The following is a 25,314-nucleotide window of genomic DNA, read 5'->3' as shown; positions in this document are numbered from 1 at the left end:
GCAACATTGGATTCAATTGCACCAATGCAACGAACAGGAGTTAATGGGATTCACACGCTTGCTAACAGTGTCTCCCTCATGCCCCACAATCACAAACCAAGAGCACTGTCTAGTCTGTGATGTGTCATTGCAGGCTACAGTGCCAGCAAACTTGAATTGAAAGTGATTTGTGTTATTGGTAACAGAAGAACATTTTCTTTAGTAGCTAGCTTCACAGTGGAAAAAATAAAAGGTACTAATATGATGCAGGCTATAAATAGAAAGTAAAAGCATATGCAGAACAATGTGGAAACACAGCAGCTGAGCAGCATTACAGTCCTCCAGCAACAGAAAAAAAAATTGCTATTGGCAGGCTAGTAAAGAAGAACAAAAAAACATGAGGAAGGCCAAATGTGCAAATACGGGACTGAATACAAAATGGCGAAAACTAGAAGATGCTGTACTGAAATGGATTCAAGCACACCATCCAAATGGTATTCGAATTACTACAAAAATGTCTCAAATACATGCTTGTAAGCTAGTGCTACAGTGGAACTTAACAGATACTAAGGGTGAAAATGTTTGGTGCTACAGGTTTATAAAGTATCATGGACATAGCATGTGAACCAAGACCAAAACATCTCATAAAATTCCACAAGAGTATGAAGAGAGTATTACCTTTCCATCACATTATTATACAACATAGAAAGAAAACCAGTGTGGAACTAAGTTAAATAGTGCATAAAGACTTGATGTGCCAAGAAACAAAATTGTTGCCATGAAAAGTGCTAAAACGGTAACTATTAAAACAGGTGAACATGAAAAAATGCACTACACTGTTCTTCTTTCGTGTTGTGTTGATGGCACTAAACTTAATCCAGTGATCATTTTCAAGTGCTAAAAAACTTCAAAACCTTGTGGAATACTGGTAGGTGTAGTTCATGTTTGTGACAAGGATTGGATGGATGAGGCTGGTATGAAATTGTGGATTAACAGAAGCAAAGGAAAGTCACTTCGTTGAAGATGAGTTCTCTTCTTGTGCTAGATCACTTCAGTAGTCATTTGTAAAATTCTGTGAAAGAGAAATGGAGACAATTAAATACAGAGCTTGCTGTTATTGCAGGAGGACTTACATCACAATTGCAACTTCTTGAAGTCTTGACAAATACACTACACTGAAAAGCCAAATAAGCTGGTACACCTGTGTAATGTAGAGCCCCAGTGAGCATGCAGAAGTCCTGCAACACAACATGGCATGTACTCAGCTAATGTTTGAAGTACTGCAGGGGAAGAATTGACACCAAGAATCTTGCAGGGCTGACCATAAATCAGAAAAGGTATGAGGGACTGGGGATCTTTTCTGAAGAGCATGTCATGAGACATCCCAGTTTTGCTCAGTAATGTTAATGCCAGGGGAATTTGGTGGCCAGCAGAAGTGTTTCTCAGAAGAGTGTTCGTGGAGCCACTCTGTAGCAATTCTACTGGTATTGCCCAAGTCTGTCAGATTGCACAATGCACATGAATGGCTGCAGGTGATCAGATAGGATACTTATGTACGTGTGATCTGTCAGTCATATCCAAATGTATCAGGTGTCCCATATCAATCCAGCACATGCCCTACACCATTACAGAGCCTCCACCACCTTGAACAGTTCCCTACTGACAAGAAGGATCCATAGATTCATGAGGCTATCTCCATACCTTTACACATCCATCTGCTCAATACAATTTGAAATGACTCATCTGACCAGGCAACATGTTTCCAGTCTCAACAGTCCAATGCTGGTGTTGACAGGCCAAATTGAGGTGTAATGCTTTGTGTCGTGCAGTAATCAAGGGTGCACGAGTGGGCCTTCGGCTCCAAAAGCCCATATCAGTATGAATGGTTTGCATGCTGATACTTTTTGATGGCCCAGTATTCAAACCTGCAGCAATTTTTGCAAGGATTGCACATCCATCATGTTGAATGATTCTCTTCATTTCTTGGTGGTCCCGTTCTTGCAGTATCTTTCTCTGGCCACAGCAATGTCAAAAATTTTATATTTTAATGGATTCCTGATATTCACTGTACACTCATGAAATCGCCATACTGGAGTATCCCCAGTTCATTGTTATCTCAGAAATGCTGTCCCATCGCTCATGCACTGGCTATAATGTCACATTCAGACTCAATTAAATCTTAATTACCTGCCATTGTTGAAGCAGTAACTGATAAAACAGCTGTGCTAGACACTTCTTGTTTTATATAGGCATTGCAGACTGCAGTGTCATATCCTGCTTGTTGACATACCTCTATCTTTGAATACACATGCGTATACCAGTTTCCATGGCATTTCAGTGTATTTAAATTGTAAATGGAAGAGGATTGGAACAAATGGATGATGGATTAAGCCCAACATGAATTCAAACAAAGGGAGTTCTAAAATGATCTACAAACAAACAAGCAGTTGCAATGTAGGGTGAGAGAAAATATCATTGTTAAATCTTTTAGTAGGTCGACATAAATAATGCTCATAATGGTAATGAAGACCATCTTATATATAGAGGACAATGATGCTGAGGAAAGTTGAGATAATGAATGTCAGTGATCTTACAAGGTCATTTTGGTTTTATAAACTAAGAAATTTTTAGGCTGACTTTGCAATCTAATAAAAAAATGGTAAAAATGTACTTTCCTTAAAAATTGCTTGAAAATTAAGGTGCACCTTACAGTCTGTAAAATATGGTAGTTGTTTTCTTCGAACACATTTTGATTTGATCTGATGAGCTCACATCAATGTACTTAAGGATTTTTGCTGCTGTCCAGATGGTCATCAGATTGCATATAGTGATCTGCAGAACAAAACAGTATTTGTACTCTGCCACTGTTCTTTACTATCTCCTTATTTCATCTCACCATGGGTCTTAATACAGTCCTATTACAGTAGCACTCAAAAATGTTTTATAGAAAGCATTTGTTACAATTACATAAACATAAATGTGTAATACAAAAAACTGCCATTGCGTAATTGAAGGATATGAAATTGTAATCTATTTATTACAAGTCTGCATATCTATTTGCATGAGATATAAGAGACAATTGTCAGAGCATGTGTTTCCATAAGTGCTGATGTGATAAGAAATACCACTCCATCCATGGTAAGAAGATCGCAGCACTGCACTGATACCAATGGTCATCACTTCGAACACCTTCTGTAAATGGATGTTCAAGCCACCTTTTTGGCCTTCATTGACCTTCAAAGACATTAGTGTTAAACATCATCGGATTCATCTCCATAGCTGCCATCAGAAAATAAGTATCAAACTGTAGCATCCCATTTAAAAAGTAAAGTTGACCTTTATATCTCTGAATCAACCAATTTCATACTGTGGCCCCTGTTGTACCATGCAACTTTTGTCCCACAAATCTCTCAACTCCTATCATACTTTCAGAGTTACTCTTGGTGGCGATAGTTAGTGACTCACCCTGTATACTCCACACCATCAGAAAAAAAATGTTAAATTTATTTTTGTCACTCCATAAAACCTTAAATCTGTCTTTGGCATTCCAAGTTCAAGGTTTCCGTGGAAAGTCTATCCTGTCCCTAGTTTTTGAATTTATGAGCTGGTTTATTTCATTTATCATGTAAATCGCCTGTTACTAAGTGACTTTTTATGGTAGACGTGCGTGGGCTCAGTCCATTATGTTGCTTCAGATCATCCCTGATTTGTTGAGGTGTTTCTCTTGGAGCTACAGCTGATTGCCTACAAATCATTCTGTCCTTAGCACAAACCATTTCAGATGAGAATAGCTCGAGGTTGTACCAAGACCTTCTCATCTCAAATACGTTGAAATAAGCCATTATCAGCCAACGTGCTACTTTGACTATATTACACTTCCAAATACAGCATTTTCTTTCGCTGCACTCATTCTATTACATATTCTTTTCATTTATTTTTCTTTGACATGTGCATTATATAAATTATATTCTCATCAACTAGGTAGTAACAAATTATATGGAACCACTTTAAGAGTAGATCTAGATGCTTCAGTCTGGAACCTCACGACTCCTACAGTCACAGGTTCAAATCCTGCCTTGGACATGAATTTGTTGAGTATCCTTAGGTTGTTTAGGTTTAATTAGTTCTAGGGGACTGATGACCTCAGATGTTAAGTTCCATAGTGCTCAGAGCCATTTGAACCATTTTAACAATTGTTAAGCATTGCATTTGCTGTAACCTAAGAGAAAACTTTATATATTATTTTCTTCATATTATTTTTTAAAAAAGCATAGCAACTGTATACCAATAAGATTGTAACAATGAGAAGTCTTTGCTGTTAGATTCATAAGCATCGGACCCACCTTAAATTTCAAGGTGGTGGGTTACTCTGCGAAAAAATCTACCATGATTGCCAGTGTCTCTGACAGCACGCTCTTTTGACTGGAAGTCCCTCAAAGAGGCTCACTCACCTTAAGTGATTGTTCTCACCTTAGGTCATATCTCCCAAATTCCCACAGAGGGACCAATGAAATAAAATAAATAAATAAATCAATGTCTTTCATCCTCGCTCTTCATCAAGGATGCTCGGACCTTAGCTTATTGGTTACTGTTACTTGCTGTTCATGCCATTGACTTTGCACACTTGTTAGTTGTTGCAATATGCCATACTCTGTAGCAGTGCTAGACTGTTACCTCCCAGTCTTGAAGACATGCCAAACAGTTTGTTTCACATCAAGCAAGTGTTCCATTTTGTTATACTTCTAGTTCTCTACAAGTAAACAATCACTGAGTGAATACCTGAGTTATAGTGGTTAATGAATACCATGCCATCAAGGCAAGTTACATACTTTTGAGCTAAAAGAATATATACTTACATTGTTGTATGATTTTCCTCATTTACTAGATACGTAACCACAGCAGCATGAAGCGCTTGATGAAGTGACACTTACATGCATTGCTCTTCTGTGACTGCATGCAAGCAGTACTGACAGCATAACAACACAACTGAAAAATACTTCTGAGCACTGCTGTAACCTAACAAAACACTCCAAATACTGTTATCTGCATATTTGCAGAGACTTTTTGACCTCCTTGCTGTAGTTCATTTGCAGTACATACAGCACCACCACTATGCTGTACTGCGAAGGTATTACAAATGAGAAACAAATTTTTTTGTTCTGCGCAGTTACAGGCCAGCTAAGGTTTTACATTTCTTTATGCTACTCCTTCATCTGTACACGTATTTCTCTCCACTCACCTGATGTATAGTTTCTATCTTGTCTTTTTGGAATTATTTTGTTGTGGAGAATTTATCAACTCAATTCGGTTTCTGTATTTGGTTTGGTTTTCAATTTCTTGCTTATTTATACAAGTGTCTTGTAGGTCTTTGTGCACTTCTGTAAGCCAATGAGTTTTTTTAATAAAAAAAGATTCAGTGCTGCTGCACAGTTTTTCTTTTCAGTATGCTAAGACTCATTACCCTTCTTTGCCAAATTTTGGCCTCAGTTATTTTCCTACATATTTATGTATACTTGTCTATTGTTTCTGAATTTAAATGTTTGTACTGGTGTTCTGTTTCCTAATATCTTTTCTTTTTTCGTAATTTTCATTATCATTTGTTAAATCTGAAATCAGTGTTTATGATGCAGATGTGTATTCTGGCCAAATGACTGCCTTGTGAGTCAGAGGTTCTGCAGTTTTGGAGAATGAATTTTTACTATGAACATCTGTTTACTGTAATGGAAAGTCCATCTTCCATAGTCTTCCTCTTGTGGCTCCATTTTCTCCACCATTTGGCTATATGAGTTATCATAGATCCTTAAATTTGTCTTCCCCTGATACTCTCATACTCAGTATTTGAGTGGGATTTTGCAGTATTGCTGTTCCCCATTACTGCTTCTTATCAGAGGAGATGAGTAGTCATGCTTTTCGTACTGTTTTTCTTTCTCTCTGTTTTGTACCTTCTCTACACCATCAGTATTGCTAAATTATCTACAAAAGTATAACAGACAATTTTGACATCAATTTTCTAACCAAGTAGTATTCAACTTCTGGTATTATGTTCTGACAAGTGCTCCATCTGTTCAATGTTCATTTTCCTATATGGTCTGAAAGAAGAATGGAGTTAGTCCATTGCCTTGGCTAAAGTCTGTTCTTATATCAAATGAGGCTGAAGTTCTTTTAAAAGGACTCATGTTGTATTCTGCATGTCAGATTTTTTAAGAATTTTGAATAAAAGCAGTCGTGCTTTATAGTCATAAGCCTTCTAAAATTTTACAAATGTATTCCAATAGTATTTTGCCACTTTAGTCCTTCATCAATCTGCCCATCACAGGACCTTCCTGTCCTAAGCCATCCCTGATATATCTTGTATTTTAGAATTTCTGCTGTTGTTTTCTCCTTGAACCTTTCATGGAATTTCTTTTAATCTTCTGTGAACATGATTATTAGTTAATCTAGGCCAGGAACCACTATTATTAATCAGTGGTAATGGTAAATTTCAACAGGTATCTATATCTGACTATGAAATTTATTAAGTTCTTGGAATTGTGCTTTGTTATTGGCACATAAGCTATGTGATGTTCTCAAATCATATTAGTGTTGATTGCATATATTTTTAGTGATTTAGTGATATATATGTGGGGTGGCACGGATGGTTATCTGCCAACAATTTAGCTAACTGTCTTTTTCTTACCATTTGTCCTTTTTTCTTACATCCACAGTCAGGCAGACATTTATAAATGAAAACATTTCCTCCCTGGACTGTTATGGTACATATTTATTCAAAATTAATTTGGCAGCTGTACAATTCTCAAGTGGTAAGTCAGTGTGATGTCTGAAACCTTTATAATTCCTTTTGAGGTAGTACTTTCCTTGAGTTAACTGTGTTTGCAAATTCCATAGTCATTACAAGACTGGAGTCTTCATAATCTGTATGTCCAGACAATGTTAGTACTTAATGTACTAATTTCTGTCGGTCATATCATACTGCACATCTTTATATACACTCCCCAATGACTAGGCATGACATGTAATAACTTCGACATAGTTCATAGTAAGCTGTCACCTGAGAATGGCATAAGTCAAAATTCCAGTTGTGAATACATTTAATTAATAGCAGTTTAGGCAGAAAGTGTTCTCATCTCCATTCTGTACCAATCTGAGGATAAAAATTTAATAAAATTCTTATGTTTTCCTCTGGAACTTCAACAGATGCTTCTCAACATAGTTCTCAGGACTGTTTTGCTTTCTGCATTGTTCTTGTTAACTTGATTTATTGATGAATGTGCATCAATTATTGTGTACCTCTCATCTAAATATTGGATTATTTCAGGGGGTGAGTCTTTCTGGAGGTAATGGAAAAATTTGGTACTGATTGCAACATAGATTTGACGTTTATGAATGCAGAGCCTAGTTCTGGGATAGTTTCGCGAATTTCTTCCCTGTGTTCTCTGTAAAAATCTACAGTTCTCTGAATGTGGTATTTTCTTCATCTGTGAATGTGCTGTTTTGTAATACCAATTTTGTTATACATTTATAGTGTCTGAAAGTATTTTGAGTTTCCCAATATTTATTAATGTTTGTGTATTTAATGGTTCAGGTCTGTATGTAGTTCTGGATGTGAACTTAAGGATGGGTTTAGAAGTCGCTCCTCACCTCTGCAAGTTCATCTGGGCTGCCCAGAGCACAAAGGCCCAAATGTTTCATTTATGATAATCGATTCTTCTGTCAGTGAATGGCAGTTTTCAAAATAAAAAAAGGTGAACGAAAATTTTACACAAGGTGGAAGTGCATGACAGGTTAAAAATGTGAAGTATCTAGTAGGAAGTATGGCTACAACCAAATTACTAGCTTGTGTAGTTATTTACAGTACTGAAGACAAATTGAGAAAATGGAAAGTGAATTCTGACTAATATTCTGTTTCATTAACTGCAACAGTTTATCATGTCCTCTTTAATGATATTTTCAAGCTTCACTTACAGCATTTGGTGGACCAATCACATGTTGGTGGGTGTTAATATAAATCTATTTAGTTACTGTCCCATCAGTTGTAAATCACTGGCCATTTCTTGAAATGTTTCAGGTGGAAGCCTCAACAAGATATGCATCTGATAGTGCAAGGTAAGTTTTCATAATTCACTGCAGAACTTTTTGAGAAATATTAATTATTATTTATTGTGAGAGTACTTCAGAAATAAAATGCACTACTTTAATTATTCAGAATTACCAATAAGCACCAACATTACAAGGCAGTATTGTCAGTAATGCTGTTCTGTGCAACAACCATTATGTGACTGTTCCTAGATAAATAGAGCTCATGTCTAATATCTGTACAGGAAGACAAAGGTTCAGGTGGTATATCAGCAGCTGTATTGTGCTTAATCCAGAACATCACTTGAAAATCACTGACATTCAACAAATTCATCTTGATAGCCACAAGCTAATGTCATACTGCAGTAGAACAAGGAAGGGTGAGTGGCTATAAATCAAAAAATTGGAGCTGATTCCCAGCCTTTCAGATCAATGAATATAGTGTTGGAGAACTCTTTCAATGCTGTGCCACAGTGGTGCTCAGGAAACACACAAGCTTGTAGTGGTGACAGTTTACAGGCCATTATCAAGAAGAATTGTGAGTAGCTGGTGCCAGTTTCAGTAAGGTAGCGAAGACTTAACTGGTAAAGCCTCATTCTCTTTGTTCCTCCATCATCCTGGTGTGATCCTGAAGGCTGGCTCATTCATTAGACACATTACAGGTGACAAGGTAATGTATAATTCCTAGCTCTGGGTCAACAGTAGGGTTCACACATACCCTCTGATACAGGCCAGGCCCAGAGAGTGGTGACTGTTACTTTCCCAAATGCCAGTTGGTCCCTCTGTCAGGAGTTCGGGAGGTGCGAACAGTCATTTACGGTGTGTGAATCCCCCTCTGAAGGGACACCCAATTGGAAGGAGCATGCCATTGGAGATGTTGGCAATCATGGGGTTTTTTTGCAGTGGCTCAATCAATGTCTTAGAGTGTGTCTATTAAATGAGGGTAATGATTTCAAGGCCATACGAGCTGTACATCAATTCCTCATGGTATCACGTACCGGAGGTGGTCAGTCTTTTCTACGGTTAATGCTTGCATTATTCTGAAAGGTGTTGTTGCAGTTGCAGGCCCTGTGACATTATTTTGTCATTTATATAATACAACTTTGCTTCTGAAGACGTATTGTGATTTTCAGGCCCTACAACTGCTTACAGCATCACTCCTCCAGAGTTATCCTGTTTGTGTTGAGGACCATTGTTCACTAAATTCTTCACATGGTGTTCTTTACCTTCTGATGTTAGATGGCCTCACTGAGAGAGAAATCCACACTTCCCTCTAATCATGGCATCACTGTGGCCCATTGAGTAATGAAAAAGATTGATGCAAACTTAAAGCCCACATGCACTCTTTTTCTACCATTTGCTCAAGTAGTGTTTGCCTCAAAGATTAAGGCAGACTATGAAGTCATCATGGTCCAACCATACATTACAAACAAAATGAGTTCAACATTATAATAAAACACATATCCTGTCAAAACATGGCCAAATGTGTTGCTCTTGGCAGAGATGCTCATGAGGGCAGCTGTTTGCCTCCTCTCTGCTGTATCAGTTGTAATCCCATGAATGTCCCATGTGTCTTAATGAGTGAGCCATCCAGGAGATCTGAGTGAAGGACATCAAACTCCACCTTGTCACTCATAGTTGTTTGCTAGTCAAGATCCTTGCATTTTACCATCTGGCATTTACAGTATCATTTTTGCTATGCCATGAATAATGGAGAATATGCCCACCCAGACTTGCAACTTCAAGTTCAGTATTGCAGTAGTGCAATCACTCAGGTCACAGTAGCATCTCCTTCTCCTCCTGCAGCTGCACAACAAGCCATCAAATCCTTGCCCCTGATGACGAAATCACCTGCTACACAACTATCAGGCTGATAGGACAAAAGCAGTACTCCCACAAATACTTTCTACAGATAAAAACGTAGTCTTCATCTGCCAACTAGAAAGTTCTAAGAAATCAAACAAAAATGAACGGTTTTCTCCTTCCCTGACTTAGAGATCCCCTTCAGTGCTCTTGGCACACATACCCTCACCCAGCTGACCTCCATTTTGCTGGTGCCCACTGCCTACCGATTTTCTGCCATGGAATTCACAGGCTGACCCAAGGAGAATGACAAAATGTTTGTAGATCTCATGAACAGGATTCTCCAGCCTCTGCCCCTGTAGCAGTGAATTTTTGAAGGCTGGTACTCGGCAACCGCAAGGTGACTGTCATTTGTTCCCTCCTCCCCAATCCCCATTATGACTCTTCTCCAATGGCACATTTGTGGTACTAGACCCAACAAGGAGGAATTACAGCTGCTCTTGGAATTGCAGTGTTCGCTTGTTTTCTGCTTCCAAGAAAAAAATTGTCCTCACAACCCCTTTGACCTCTCATATTTCGTTCTGGGACTCTGTGACCTTTCCCCCAAGGACTGCATTCCACCTCATGGAGCCATGCTGGTCATCCATCTCACTGAACACTCGTTGGGTAGCTGTTGCAGTCTGCTTTTTCCTCCTTCATTTCACCTTTTCTCTTTGTAACATCTACATCCCTCTGTTATTTGCTGTTACGAAGTCAGACTTACTCCAGCTCATTGGTCAGCTCCTTCACTCATTTTTGCTACTTCGTGACTTCAGTTCCCACCATCTGCTTTGAGGCTCCCGGAACACCGTCCAAGAGGTTACCTCTTAGCTGACCTTCTGAATCATCCCTCTTAGCACTGGAGCACCCATGTTTCTTTCAGATTCCATTCACATTTATTACCATTTGGTCCTCTCATTCTGCACTGTCCAGCTCACCCGTCATCTTGAATGGCCCACTCCCTCTGACACATACTCAAGTGATCACTTTCTGTGTGCTATCCATTTTCCGACTTCTACCCCACCTGAGTGCAAACCTAGTTGGCAGGTTTCTAAGGCTTCTAAGGTTTCTTTACTCCTCCCTCACGACCTTCACATAGCTGTGATGACCAAGTAAAGCATCTTCCAAACGTTATCCTTCCGTTGCAGACTGTTCAATTCCATGCACTTCAAGTTTACTGTAGCATGTCCTGGTCCCTGGCGGACTGAGGTGTGCAGGAATGTGATTCGCTTGTGGAGATGTGCTCTCCACATTTTGAACCATCATCCTTATACATCTGTTTATATGGTTTGGCTTTGTCGGACACATTTATCTGAGTATCATTGTCTTTGCTATCCCCATTAACCATATTATGGATTCTCCCACCAGCCATCTCACCTCCCTTTTTTTCAAGGATTTTACAATCTGTTGCAGTTCTACATCAACTTGTCTCCTTGAGCAGCGTCTTCAGCGTCGTTCCTATCGTCTTTTCTCATGAAGCTTGTGCAGTGGCTTTCACTATCCACTTCCAAAACCTTTTGTATGAATATTTCTCGGTGAAATGAGTTTCTTACACCATCCTACATCTTGCGCCTTTTGTTCTTCCATTCGCCGAAACTAGAAAATTCCTGGGGCTCATGTCTGATACGAAACTTCCTTGGTCCTCCCATGTATTCTTACTAAGCTCTACGTAGTACCTAGTTCCTCAGTGTCTTACATCTCCTAAGTGGTACTTCCAGGTGAGTTGATGAGACCACCCTGCTCCGTTTTCTTTATCCCATGTCCATTCATAACTAGAGTGTGGGTGTTTAGTTTATTCCTCTGTACCTCTGTCCATCATATGGTGTCTTAACACACTCCACCACCACGGAATACGTTTCGCCACTGGTGGCTTTTTCACTAGCCCAGTTGAGTGTCTGTGCAGAAGATACTGAACTACTAGATATACTGGCATGATGTCCTCCTCAGTGGATAGGCATGTTGTATCTCTCTCATGTGTGGCCACTCATACTATTCCCTCATATTTGAAGACTCCCTTTCCTGCCAGTAAGGGACATGCCATTCTTCTGTTACCTCCCGGAGTTCACTTTTGACTTTTGCTTCGGCAGCCTAACTTCACGGTACCTGCCACATTAATGATGGTTGTGAACCCTTCGCCACCTTGGCTTCATGTAGCAGCCCATGTTTATTGTGGACTTCATTTTCTTCACTTTTATAAGCAGGACCCATTGTAGGAAAAAATGGATAAGTAGTATGGACTAACCTGTCATCAAGGCACAAAATTCGTTGCAATATTATGCTCTACACGAATTGTACTTACTGACAGTATGGCCACCAGTTGATTAACTCAAAATTTTTATCAGTATTATACACCATCACTTGACCCTTTGAGAAATGTAGTAGCCATCCTATTGAATATTTGTGACTGAAGTCCGCAATGAGTTTCATTTTTATCTCTGATTTAAACATATTAACGTTTACATGTACCTCAAATCCTTCAACTAAACGTTTCAAGTGTACATATGAATTGACAATGTCGCAAGAGCCAGGAGGTATTGCCACAACTTCCCCATTCTCTAGACGCAATTTATTATTAATTCAGTGACGTTAGCTATGCTTTCGTGTGTTTCCAGACCAGTTGATTCTGTACATCACTACTCCCTGCTCATCTATTGGAGGAAAGTAGTTTGCATTCAATTTAGACCAATTAGCATTTGAGTGTACGTAATTACATTGCAGCCTCAAATGATGTGGAGACTTGCATACTGCTTGTTTTTATGCAATTTTCTGGAAAAATACCATGCAGAAATATCCTCAGAGGTATGAACTGAAGTTATGGTAGTGTCAAACATTGTACAACAGCTGGTTCCTATTGGTAAAATGAGAACACAATCTTTCATGTGACCTTAAATGACAAAGCGCTACATACCCTGAACAACATCTACATTGACAGTTCCACGTTTCTTGGGTTTCCACACTGTCTCAGGCCATGTATCCTACATAAACACGCTGTAAAATATCGCGATTTTAAATTTTCTGATGAGTTTAAGCGGATCTATGTTTTTAATCCTTCTTTCCAGTACCACTGCTGTGGGCTTTTTCTTAAATGTACAACCCAAGTTATTTCCTGTATTGTAAATATAAGCCTTTACCCATAGCGATGGCCTCCATGGTCATATTATGCCTTTTAACTGCTTGTAATTACTTTTCGCATTTTTGGACGTTCTGTACTGCTTGAAATATATCAGGTCTCCTAGCTAATGAAACCAGTGGCTGACAGCCCAGCAAATGGAGGTATCATAAACAGAATTGGTCCACCAGATCTCTTTGGTATTGGTAGCAACCTATGCCTTTTAACACATCCTTTCCTTCCTTCTTTCTGCCTCTAGGCTCGTTTTGCCGCTGTCACGAATTTTTTAAACATCACATAGGTTTTTCTTCTTGTTTAGTATGCAGTGAGCTGCATTCAGTATTTGCTTGAAGGTTAGTCCAGTACCCAAACATTGCCTTATCAATCACATATGCAGACATAGGTTGTCCTACATGAATATCAGTCCCTTGACATACCTGCGCAGCCTTATCAATGAGTATTTGGTGTGCAATATGGTGATCTTTGTTTGTAGTGTAGGCGATTGTGTGCTCTTTGCGTACATTGTCCAAAGCATCAAAGCCCTTATCACCATAAGCTAGGTGCTATTTCAATTTTGTTCCAACTCCGCAGAAATTGTATCCAGAGATACAAAATTCCGATCGCTGCTTCTCGAGAATACCACCTCCAACTTTGTTGATACGTTTCCTAGCACTCATATCACACTACTGCATGGTTTGAGCTTTGCTTTTCGTATTACATAGCAAAATGCGAGTGTTCACCCAGCTGTAGTGCTTTGATGAGAAACTAAGCCATTTCATCAATGCTCTGTTCCCTCAACATCTTATGACCTGCTGTATGAGGAACATATTGGGTTCAAAGCGTTCCCATAATTCGTTTGTAACATCAATAGGTTTGTTCTTAATTCTGTGGTGAATAATGTGATTATACTTGCAATGATTTGTGGCTGGATGTTCAGACATTTGCACGTACGTTGAAGATTAAATTGCTTCCACATTCGGTTTCTATTTATCCAGTTCAACCATTTGGCAATATTAGTTTCCAAATGAGAGAATGTTGAATAGTGATTTATCCCACATCATTCCAATTCTGCTTTGAAATGCCTATCGTAAAATTCACTTCCATCATATGCCTCAAGTCTGTTGGGCAGTCAATTTAGTCCTGTGTGCAACAATTATTCAGAAACCTCTGTGCCTGTGACCGTGTGTGCCTGTGACTGTGAGAATGTAGTTGAAACCATTATTTGATTGTAAGTAGTCCTGTGTATCTAAGAGATGAGCCTGCCATGCATAATCCATTCCTCGTATTATCAGATATATTCTGCATGCAGGTCTGTAAAGCTCATGAACAACTCTCTCCACAATTACTCGACGATGCATATTTTTCTAAGCTCAGGTAAGATCGATAACATTTTGTTCATGTAATCTGCATTCTCTTGCCTAACTGAAGCTGTAAACAGGCGTAATCGAGCTATGATTTCATTTAGTTACCATAATTTATATACTTCAGAGGCAGATTGTTTAGTCTTTCTTGCTGAACTTCGACTTTTACCTACACTATGTGGAGCTGCTACTGCTGCTGTAGTTACAGTCCTGTATTTGTCGCTCTATGAGATATCCATTCATCCTTTCGGGGTTTTACATGCGTTGATCATGCTTAATATTGCACCACATGTTTTTATAGTTTCAGGGTATATTTTTAACACTCGCCATTTTCAAAATTATTAACTGTAACAGCCAAGGCAATCTTCCAAATTCTTTGTTAACAATTCTTACTGCCTTCGTGGTTAAACATATTGTGTGCTTTCCTAAGAAATATGGTTTCGCCCTGATGACCCCATATGTTCTGTCTTAACTCAGCATGCCTCCTCCTCCTCCTCCTCCTCCTCCTCCTCCTCCTCCTGTTTCTGCTTCAATCCATAGTACATGACAGCTCTTTCAGCCTGTCAGTTACTGGCTTAAATATTACTGAGAGATAATGGTCTTGTTGCAGTTGACCTTACTTTCACCAAAGTAACTTCAGTCAAATTTCCAGTTTTTAACATTACACTTTCTCATCAACATGTTGGTGTAAACTAAGCCATTGCTGGCCGTTGTGGCCGAGAGTTTCTAGGTGCTTCAGTCTGGAACCGTGCGACCGCTACAGTCGCAGGTTCGAATCCTGCCTCGGGCATGAATGTTTCTGATGTCCTTAGGTAGGTTGGGTTTAAGTAGTTCTATGTTTTAGGGGACTGATGACCTCAGATGTTGAGTCCCATACGGCTCAGAACCATTTGAACCATTTTTGAACTACGCCATTTTTGAGACAGTTTACAACTTAGGTTTACTTTGAGACAATTGGTGGTGACGGGCATGAAGTGCCTTAGCTATCACATCGTTATTTCACACATACATTAGTTTTATACTGACTCCTTTAGTTTTCTCGTTGACACACAGTTCATATTTCTGTATATGAACATTCAACACCTCAAATTTATAGCACCTCTCTTAACAAGACCTTCAGTTCCATTAATTTAGTGTTGATTGCCTCCATTTTTTGGTCAAACGCACGTGCTTTGCGTCCTCTTAAAGAATATGCAACACATCTGCAAATTTGTACATAGTGTAAAATATACTGACACATGCGCATTTTGGTGCATTGCCTTTTTGAAGAATCTAGTTAAAGTTCTGTTTCTATGGACTCTCATTCAATTTACTAGTTTTATATGTAACCAGCAAGCTATGCTGAGAGTTATTCCAGCAATCCTTACATATAACGAATTCAATGAGTAACATCTCTGTTCCTACATGTGCTTCGAAAATATGCTTTAATTCAGATTGCCTGTTCGAAAGTTACAAGGTTGGTGCATTCCAGACAAACAGCTTTTGGATGCTTAAGTATGTCTCACTGAAATAAAATATATTGACTTGCATGCGGCGAGCAAAGCAGAAATATCTGCACATATCCTGATTTCCCACAAAGATGTTGCCAAATAAGAATGAGCTGTTTTGTTTTACTTTTTCAGGTGGTGGAATATCACTGCCTGTTAGTCCTTCAATTCCGTGCAAAATCTCCTGCAGTAGCTGATATTTTAACTGAAACAGTATTTTTGAAAAATATATACATGCTCTAAGTGGACTCCCGCAGGATACGTCAACAGTGTAAACATTTGATTATTTTCCGCAGCATGAAGCCCAATAACCAAAGCACTTCTAATATGAGGAAGTAATGATCCATTCGTCTCGTTCTTCTGGTTTACACCTTCATCATTGCAGGACCAGTCATTTAAAGACCCTTGGGGTGAGACTGTTTTGTCCACTTGGTCATGGTGGTAACTGTTTATTTACATTGAAATGGAGGGGTTTTATAAAGTATTAGTTACAGCTGGGCATATAAACAAACTTAAAAACGATCGTAATTCAGTGCCCACATCTGGTAATGTTGAATCATACATTGACACTTACGTCAATGCACAGAATGCATCATGGAGTCGAGCTATGGTAGTTTCTAATGAGTGGAGAGTTTGGCAAGCTATCGACAGTAAATTTCTGCACAGTGTGTCGTAGAATTGGAGAATATGCGACTGCCATCTTTGCCAACACTCTAGCTCATCCTGTAGTGGATTTCATTAAATGTTAAAAATCAGCTCTTGTAGATCTGTGCTCCCTCTGTTGTTAAATATTTTAACTGTACCGACTGAATCCCCTACAGAGATTTTATGATCACTTTGTAACATCAGGGGAGAGCAAACTTGTCTGTGGAACAAGGCTGAAATCTGCGTTGACACACTGCATGCTCAATGTCATTAATCCAAGGAGAATATCTTTGTTGTTGTTGTTGTTGTTGTTGTCTTCAGCCCAGAGAGTGGTTTGATGCTGCTCTCCATGCTGCTCTATCCTGTGCAAGCTTCATCATTTCCAAGTAACTACTGCAACCTACATCCTTCTGAATCTGCTTAGTGTACTCATCTCTTGGTCTCCCTCTACGATTTTCACCCTCCATGCTGCCCTCCAGTACTAAATTGGTGATCCCTTGATGCTTCAGAATATGTCCTACCAACCGATCCTTCTCTTAGTCAAGTTCTGCCACAAATTCATCTTCTCCCCAATTCTATTCAGTACCTTCTCATTAGTTACATGATCTACCCATTTAATCTTCAAACTTCTCCTGTAGCATTCTACCTATGTAATCTTCAACCTTCTCCTGTAGCACCACATTTCGAAAGCTACTATTCTTTTCTTGTGCTAACTATTTATCGTCCACATTTCACAACCATACATAGCTACACTCCATACAAATACCCCAATAAAAAATATTCTAACAAGATTGCGATCAAGACTGTTTTAAATTTTAATTTCAACCCTCAGAATCACCTGATTTAATTAGACTACATTCCATTATCCTCGTTTTGCTTTTGTTGTTCGTCTTATAGCCTCCTTTTAAGACACTGTGTGTTCCGTTCAACTGCTCTTCCAGGTTCTTTGCTGTCTCTGACAAAATTACAGTCTCGTCGGCAAACCTCAAAGTTTTTATTTCTTCACCATAGATTTTAATTCCTATTCCAAATTTTTCTTTAATTTCCTTTACTGCTTGCTGTCTCACTCCCTTCCCAACCACTGCTTCCCTTTCACGCCCCTCGACTCTTAAAACTGCAATCTGGTTTCTGTACAAATTGTAAATGGCCTTTTGCTCCCTGTATTTGACCCCTGCCATCTTCAGAATTTGAAAGAAAGTATTCCAGTCAACATTGTCAAATGCTTTCTCTAAGTCTACAAATGCCTTTCCTTAATCTGTCTTTGAAGATAAGTCGTAGTGTCAGTATTGCGTCACGTGTTCCAACATATTAACGGAATCCAAATATATTTTCCCCGAGGTCGGCATCCACCAGTTTTTCCGTTGGTCTGTAAGGAATTCGTGTTCGTATTTTGCAGCTGTGACTTATTAAACTGACGGTTTGGTAATTTTCACACATGTCATCAACACTTGCTTTCTTTGAGATTGGAATTATTATATTCTTCATGAAGTCTGAGGGTATTTCGCCTGTCTCATACATTTTGCTCACCAGATGGTAGAGTTTTGTCAGTAGTTCTAATGGAATGTTGTCTACTCCTGGGGCATTGTTTCGACTTAAGTCTTTCAGTGCTCTATCAAATTCTTCTCATAGTATCATATCTCCCATTTCATCTTCATCTACATCCTCTTCCATTTCCATAATATCGTCCTCAAGAACATCGCCCTTGTATAGACCCTCTATATACTCCTTCCACCTTTCTGCTTTCCCTTCTTTGCTTAGAACTCGGTTTCCATCTAAGCTCTTGATATTCATACAAGTGGTTCTCTTTTCTCCAAAGGTCTCTTTAATTTTCCTGTAGGCAGTATCTATCTTACCCCTAGTGATATGTGCATCTACATTGTTATATTTGTCTTTTAGCCATCCCTGCTTAGCCATTTTGCACTTCCTGTCGATCTCATTTTTGAGACATTTGTATTCCTTCTTGCCTGCACCATTTACTACATTTTTATACTTTCTCCTTTCATCAGTTAAATTCAATATCTCTTCTGTTACCCAAAGATTTCTACCAGCCCTCGCCTCTTTACCTAATTGATCCTCTGCTACCTTCACTATTCCATCTCTCAAATCTACCCATTCTTCTTCTACTGTATTTCTTTCCCCCATTCCTGTCAATTGTTCCCTTATGCTCTCCCTGAAACTCTATACAACCTCTGGTTCTTCAAGTTTATCCAGGTCACATCTCCTTAAATTCCCACCTTTTTGCAGTTTCTTCAGTTTTAATGTACAGTTCATAACCAATAGATTGTGGTCAGAGTCCACATCTGCCCCTGGAAATGTCTTACAATTTAAAATCTAGTTCGAAAATCTCTGTCTTACCATTACATGATCAATCGGAAAGCTTCCAGAGTCTCCAGGCCTCTTCCAAGTATACAACCTTCTTTCATGACTCTTAAACCAAGTGTTAGCTATGATTAAGTTATGCTCTGTGCAAAATTCTACCAGGCAGCTTCCTCTTTCATTCCTTTTCCCCATTCCATATTCACCTACTACACTTCCTTCTCTTCGTTTTCCTACTATCGAGTTCCAGTCCTCCACGCCTATTTAATTTTCGTCTCCCTTCACTATCTGAATAATTTTTTTTTTTTTTATCTCATCATACATTCCTTCAATCTCTTCATCTGCGGAGCTAGTTAGCATATAAACTTGTACTACTGTGGAAGGTGTGGGCTTCGTGTCATCTTGGCTACAACAACGTGTTCACTGTGCTGTTTGTAGTAACTTATCCATGATGCTATTTTTATTCGTTATTAAACCTACTCCTGCAGTACCCCTATTTGATTTTGTATTTATAACCCTGTATTCACCTGACCCAAAGCCTTGTTCCTCATGCCACGGAACTTCACTACTTCCCACTACATCTAGCTTTAACCTATCCATTTCCCTTTTTAAATTACCTAACGTATGTGCACAACATTGCACACTCCAATATGTAGAACGCCAGTCTTGTTTCTCCTGATAACAACGTCCTCCTGAATAGTCCCCCCCCCCCCCCCCCCCCCTGCGGGTTCGGGGGTAAGAATAGGCCCACGGTATTCCTGCCTGTCGTAAGAGGCGACTAAAAGGAGTCTCAAACGTTTCGGCCTTCTGTGATGGTGCCCTCTTGGGTTTGACCTCCTTTTTTTCAAAATTTCCGTTGTTAGTGCGTGCCATTTGGGGAAGGACACCTTACGTGGTGTTTTTCTATTGGTCCATCATGCTCCGCCATCTTGCATGTTACCTATTGTCGTGTGGGGGGGGGGACTACGCCCAACATCTTCTGGGTTGTCTCCTTCTCGCCTTGTGCGCACTCTTCTTCGTAGCGCCTACGACAACTGTGGACCCTTTCAGCACCTGAAATCCAGCACGGTAGCCTGTCCGTTGTGGTGGGGTCGTCATGTACCCTCTTGGTGGTAGCCCCCTGACCACGCAGGGATCGCAGTACAGATGCTAGAGCTGTTTCCTCCCCATGCATGCCAAGGAGTATGTGCCCATCTTGTCTGGGGCACGGGGACTCCGGGCAATGGGATATCGGCCAGGTACCCATTGCTTCGACTGGGTGGCGCCCTTGGGGAGAGCCCTCGTTCGGAGTAGGTGGCATCTGGGCGGATGTGGCGCAATGAAGCGCAATAAATTACACCAAGCTGGTGGTCGCACGGCCACCAGCGTCTCTAAGCGTGGTAGAGTAGACTTTGATGCTGCACAATATGACCCTCAGTCGTTCCCCTCATTGGCTGCGCCATGGGAGGGACGCCGATCTAGTGCCAAGCGGGAGCCTTACGTACCGCAATACCGTGTCTGCAGCAGGACTGATGGTGACTCCTTTCTTATGACGAAGCCTCTGTTTTTTGTGGAACACCTGGAGGATAAGTTTGGGGAAGTGGTGGGGTTGTCTAAAATGAGGAATGGGTCCATCCTCCTCAAGACGTCCTCCCCAGCCCAGTCACGAGCGTTGCTCTTGTGCGATAAGCTGGGTGACGTCCCTGTTACCGTCACTCCCCACAGTAGCTTAAATATGGTCCAGGAGATTATTTACCATCGTGACCTCTTGTTACAATCCGATGACGAGCTGAGAGGCGACTTGGAACGACATGGTGTCCATTTTGTCCGTCGTGTACATAGAGGGCCCAAGACGAACAGGGTGGCCACCGGTGCCTTTATCTTGGCCTTCGAGGGTGATGTCTTGCCCGAGAAGGTCAAGGTGATGGTTTACCGTTGCGATGTGAAGCCATACGTCCCTCCCCCGATGCGGTGCTTCCAGTGCTGGAAGTTTGGGCATATGTCCTCCCGTTGCCCATCCAGCGCTACATGTCGAGATTGCGGACGCCCCTCTCATCCCGATTCTCCATGTGCGCCTCCGCCTGTATGTGTCAACTGTGGGGAGCACCACTCTCCATGCTCGCCGGATTGCCCCGTTCTTCATAAGGAGCGGAAGATCATGGAATTTAAGACCTTGGACCGGCTTACTTATCGAGAGGCAAAACTGAAATATGAAAGGTTGTATCCTGCTTCCATTCGCACATCTTACGCTGCAGCCACGTTATCGTCGCCCATGCGAGCGACAGTTGTCGCCTCATCTGTGCCGCCTTCAGTGGGCCCTTGGGGCCGTGTATCTCTGTCTGCCCCCCCTCGTGTCTGGGGGCAAGCCTTCCTCTGTTGCCCCCTTAGCAGTTGGGGGCAAACCCTCTTCTGTCGCTCCCCCCACGCTTACTTCGGGAGTGACATCTGCTCCACAACCGGGAGGCTCGATCCCTCCCCCTCCTTCTCCACCGGCGTTGCCTCCGCCGGTTCCTCTCTCGCAGAAGGGGTCCCTCGGGGCTCTCCCTTCCTTTGTTTCTTCTCCTTCCCAGCCAGATGTCAGCCAGTGGCTGAAGGTTCCACCAACTGCTGGTCGTAGGGCTTCTGCATCGTCGTCAGCCTCCGACGCTCCTTCAGAGAAGCTCTCCCAGCCCTCTCACCCTAAGGGCCGACGTGAGAAGAAGGAACGGCATGTGTCCAAGAAGAAGGACGTTCCGGCGGTTTCAGCACCGCCTGCTGTACATAGTCCTGGCTCCGGGGATGAGATGGAGATCCTCGCCTCTGCCGCAGATCTCACCCTCACAGAACCCATGGGGGCCTCTCCTATGGACTCAGCTGACTCTCCCCCAGTGGCGGCAGTTGGCTCTGAAGCGCTGTCTGCCTCTTAGTCACATTCACGCCCTCCCAGTCCCTTCCTGCTTCCATTCTCCAATGGAACTGCGGCGGTTATTTCCGCCACCAATGCTGCTTCTGGGCGATTTCAATGCCCACAACCCTCTATGGGGTGGGACTGTCTCTGATGACCGCGGTCGGGCCGTGGAGCATTTGTTGGCTCAGCTCGACCTTAGCCTCTTGAACACCGGTGCTCCCACGCATTTCAGTGTTGCCCATGGCTCGTTCTTGGCCATCGATCTCTGTCTTTGCAGCCCCGGACTTGTCCCATCCCTCCACTGGAGGGTGCACCCTGACCTGTGCGGTAGTGACCATTTTCCCATCTATTTGTCACTACCCCAGTGTCGTTCTTCTGGGCGCCTGCCCCGCTGGGCTCTCCATAGGGCTGACTGGGCGGCTTTTACTTCTGCTGCAACCTTTGAGTCTCCCCCCCACAGGGTGACATTGACGAGGTGGTCCGCGTCTTAACCACGTCAATTATTTCGGCGGCCGAGGCTGCCATCCCCCGCTCTTCTGGCCTCCCTCGGAGGAAGGCTGTACCCTGGTGGTCGCCGGAGATTGCTGAGGCTATTCGCGACCGTCGGCGGGCTCTCCAGCGTCATAGGCGGCACCAGTCTCTAGAGACCCCCATCGCCTTTAAGAGGCTCCGTGCCTTGGCCCGTCGTCTTATTGCACGGCGTATGCAGGAGTGCTGGGAGAGGTATGTCTCATCCTTGGGCTCCAATGTCTCCGCCTCGCTCGTGTGGTCCCGGATCCGGCGGATTTATGGATACCAGACCCCTATGGGTGTCCCTGGGATCTCCTTGGACGGCGCTGTCTGCACGGACGCTGCCGCCATTGCTGAACACCTTGCTGCGCACTTTGCTAAGAGCTCTGCAACTGCAACTTATCCCCCCGCCTTTCGCTCTCTCAAGGAGCGAGCCGAGCAGACGCCGTTATCGTTCCGCACGCATCGTCCTGAAAAATACAATGCTCCTTTCAGCGAGAGGGAATTCCTCGCTGCCCTCGCCGATTGCCCTGATACAGCACCAGGACCGGACTGCATCCACGCACAGATGCTGAAGCATCTCTCCAGGGACTGCCAGCGACACATTCTCACCATCGTTAACCGCATTTGGAGCGAGGGCGTGTTCCCGTCGCAATGGCGAGAGGGTTTTATTGTCCCCATCTTGAAGCCCGGTGCGGACCCATTGGCAGTGGACAGCTATTGTCCCATTACCCTCACCAACGTTTTGTGCAAATTGCTCGAACGTATGGTGGGGCGGCGTTTGTGTTGGGTCCTTGAGTCGCGCGGTCTCCTCGCTCCATCCTAGGGTGGCTTCCGTCGGGGCCGGTCTGCCACGGACAATTTGGTGCGGCTGGAATCTGCTATTCGTACGGCCTTTGCCCAACGTCAGCATCTCGTTGCTGTATTTTTCGATCTGCGGAAGACGTATGACACCACATGGAGGCATCACATCGTCGCCACGCTGTATGAGTGGGGTCTTCGTGGTCGGCTCCCGGCTTTTCTTCAAACCTTTTTATTGCGCCGCTCTTTCCGGGTGCAAGTCGGTGTCGCCTCTAGTTCATCTTATATACAGGAAAATGGGGTCCCGCAGGGCTTGGTGTTGAGCGTCTCCTGATTTCTAGTGGCCATTAATGGCCTGGCTGCAGCCGTGGGGTTGTCGGTGTCTCCTTCTTTGTATGCCGATGACTTCTGCATCTCATTTAGCTCCACGACTACGGGAGTCGCCGAACGCAGGCTGCAAGTCGCCGTTCGCAAGGCAGCATCATGGGCTCTGACTCATGGTTTTCAGTTCTCTGCAGCCAAGACTCGAGTTATGCACTTCTGCAGGCGTCGGACGGTCCACCCTCATCCTGAACGTTACCTCGACGGCCACCTGCTTGACGTGGTGGACACTTGCCGCTTCTTGGGACTCGTGTTTGATGCCCGGCTCACATGGGTTCCTCATGTTACTCAGCTGAAGCAAAAATGCTGGCGGCACCTCAACGCCCTCCGCTGCCTTAGCCACACGTCTTGGGGTGCCGATCGCTGCATGCTGCTGCGATTGTACAGAGCCCTTGTGCAGTCCCGGCTTGATTATGGGAGCCTGGCCTATGGGTCTGCATCCCCCTCAGTGTTGAAGTTGTTAGACCCCATACACCACTGTGGGGTTTGGCTTGCAACTGGCGCTTTTCGCACCAGCCCCGTGGATAGTCTACTGGTGGAGGCCGGGGTTCCCCCGCTGTGGATTCGCCGCCATCGTCTGCTCGCCGACTATGCTATCCACGTGCATTGCTCGCCAGGCCATCCCAATCGTCGCCTGCTTTTCCCTGCCATGGTCCTCCATCTGCCCGAACGGCGACCTAGGTCTGGGCTTTCCGTAGCTGTCCGTGTCCAGTCCCTGCTGTCAGAACTGGGGTCATTCCCTCTTCTGCCTCCCTTCCGGGTCCGTACACCAACGCCTCCCTGGTGTTTGTCCCGGCCGTCCGTCCGTCTGGATTTGGCACAGGGACCTAAGGACTCAGTTCCGCCTGTGGCCCTCCGTCGCCGTTTTCTTGCGCTCCTCGAATCATTTCCGGGCTGTGAGCCTGTCTACACTGATGGTTCCCTGGTTGATGGTCGCACTGCCTACGCTTTTGCTCACGCTGCCCATGTTGAGCAACGCTCCTTGCCGGCTGGCTGCAGTATTTTTACTGCAGAGCTGGTGGCCATCTTGCGCGCTCTTGAGCATATGCGTTTCTGCTCAGGTAGGTCCATCGTCATCTGCAGTGACTCCCTGAGCAGCCTTCAGGCCATCGACCGCTGCTATCCCTCTTCTCCTCTGGTGTCCTCTATTCAGGAGTCTGTTTCCGCCATTACCCGTTCTGGTCGTTCTGTGGTCTTGGTTTGGACGCCAGGTCATGTTGGCATCCCAGGGAACGAACGTGTTGACAGGCTGGCCAAAGGGGCGATCGACGCCCCAGCTTTGGAGATCGGCCTCACAGCTCACGACCTGCAGCTGGTGTTGCGCCGTAAGGTGCTTGGGGTGTGGTCTGTTGAGTGGCGTGGCATGACACCCCCAATAAACTGCGGGCTGTCAAGGAGACGACCGATGTGTGGCGCTCCTCCCTGCGGTCTTCTCGCGGGGAGTCTGTTATCCTGTGTCGGCTCCGCATCGGCCATACATATCTGACGCATGGCCATCTTTTGCGTCGGGAGGATCCCCCCCCCCGTGTCGGTGTGGGTCCCGGCTGACAGTCGCCCACGTTTTATTGGAGTGTCCCCGACTGCGCACCCTTCGGCAGTCTTATAATCTCCTGGGCACCTTGCCTTTGATTTTATGCGATGATGCCTCCATGGCTGACAGTGTTTTACATTTTATCCGTGCTGCTCCTTTTTATGGTTCCATTTAGAGTGGTCCTGCACCTTTCCCTTTGCGTGTCTCTTGTCCTCGAGTCTCTCATATTTGGTTGCAGATTTTAGTGTGTAGTCGGTTGGTTGACTCTTTCCCTTTTTTGTTGTCGTGGTCAGTCAACCAGTCTCCGGCCATCTTCTTTTCTTCTGTTTTTTTTTGTCTGGTGTTCATCTGTCCTCTTCGTGTCTGTCGTATTCGTTACCGCATTTCTGTTCTTTTAGGGCCTGGGGGGGAGT

The 25,314-nt window shown here is 43.2% G+C and overlaps 1 protein-coding gene across 2 annotated transcripts in view; it reads left to right on the top strand.

Annotated features, from left to right (window-relative positions):
• LOC124720267 (zinc finger protein 98-like) overlaps positions 1–25,314 on the top strand; it is a 103,567-nt gene that overhangs the window by 53,560 nt on the left and 24,693 nt on the right. For both annotated transcript variants that reach the window (XM_047245584.1, XM_047245585.1), the window contains one exon: positions 8,045–8,082. In XM_047245584.1, the coding sequence (XP_047101540.1) occupies positions 8,045–8,082 (38 nt within the window). The remainder of the gene's footprint in view (positions 1–8,044; positions 8,083–25,314) is intronic.

This window comes from Schistocerca piceifrons, chromosome 11, assembly GCF_021461385.2.
Source record: "Schistocerca piceifrons isolate TAMUIC-IGC-003096 chromosome 11, iqSchPice1.1, whole genome shotgun sequence".
NCBI classification, from domain to species: domain Eukaryota; kingdom Metazoa; phylum Arthropoda; class Insecta; order Orthoptera; family Acrididae; genus Schistocerca; species Schistocerca piceifrons.
The sequence above is the reverse complement of the archived record's forward strand: the minus strand, read 5'-3'. Positions and strand labels throughout refer to the sequence as shown.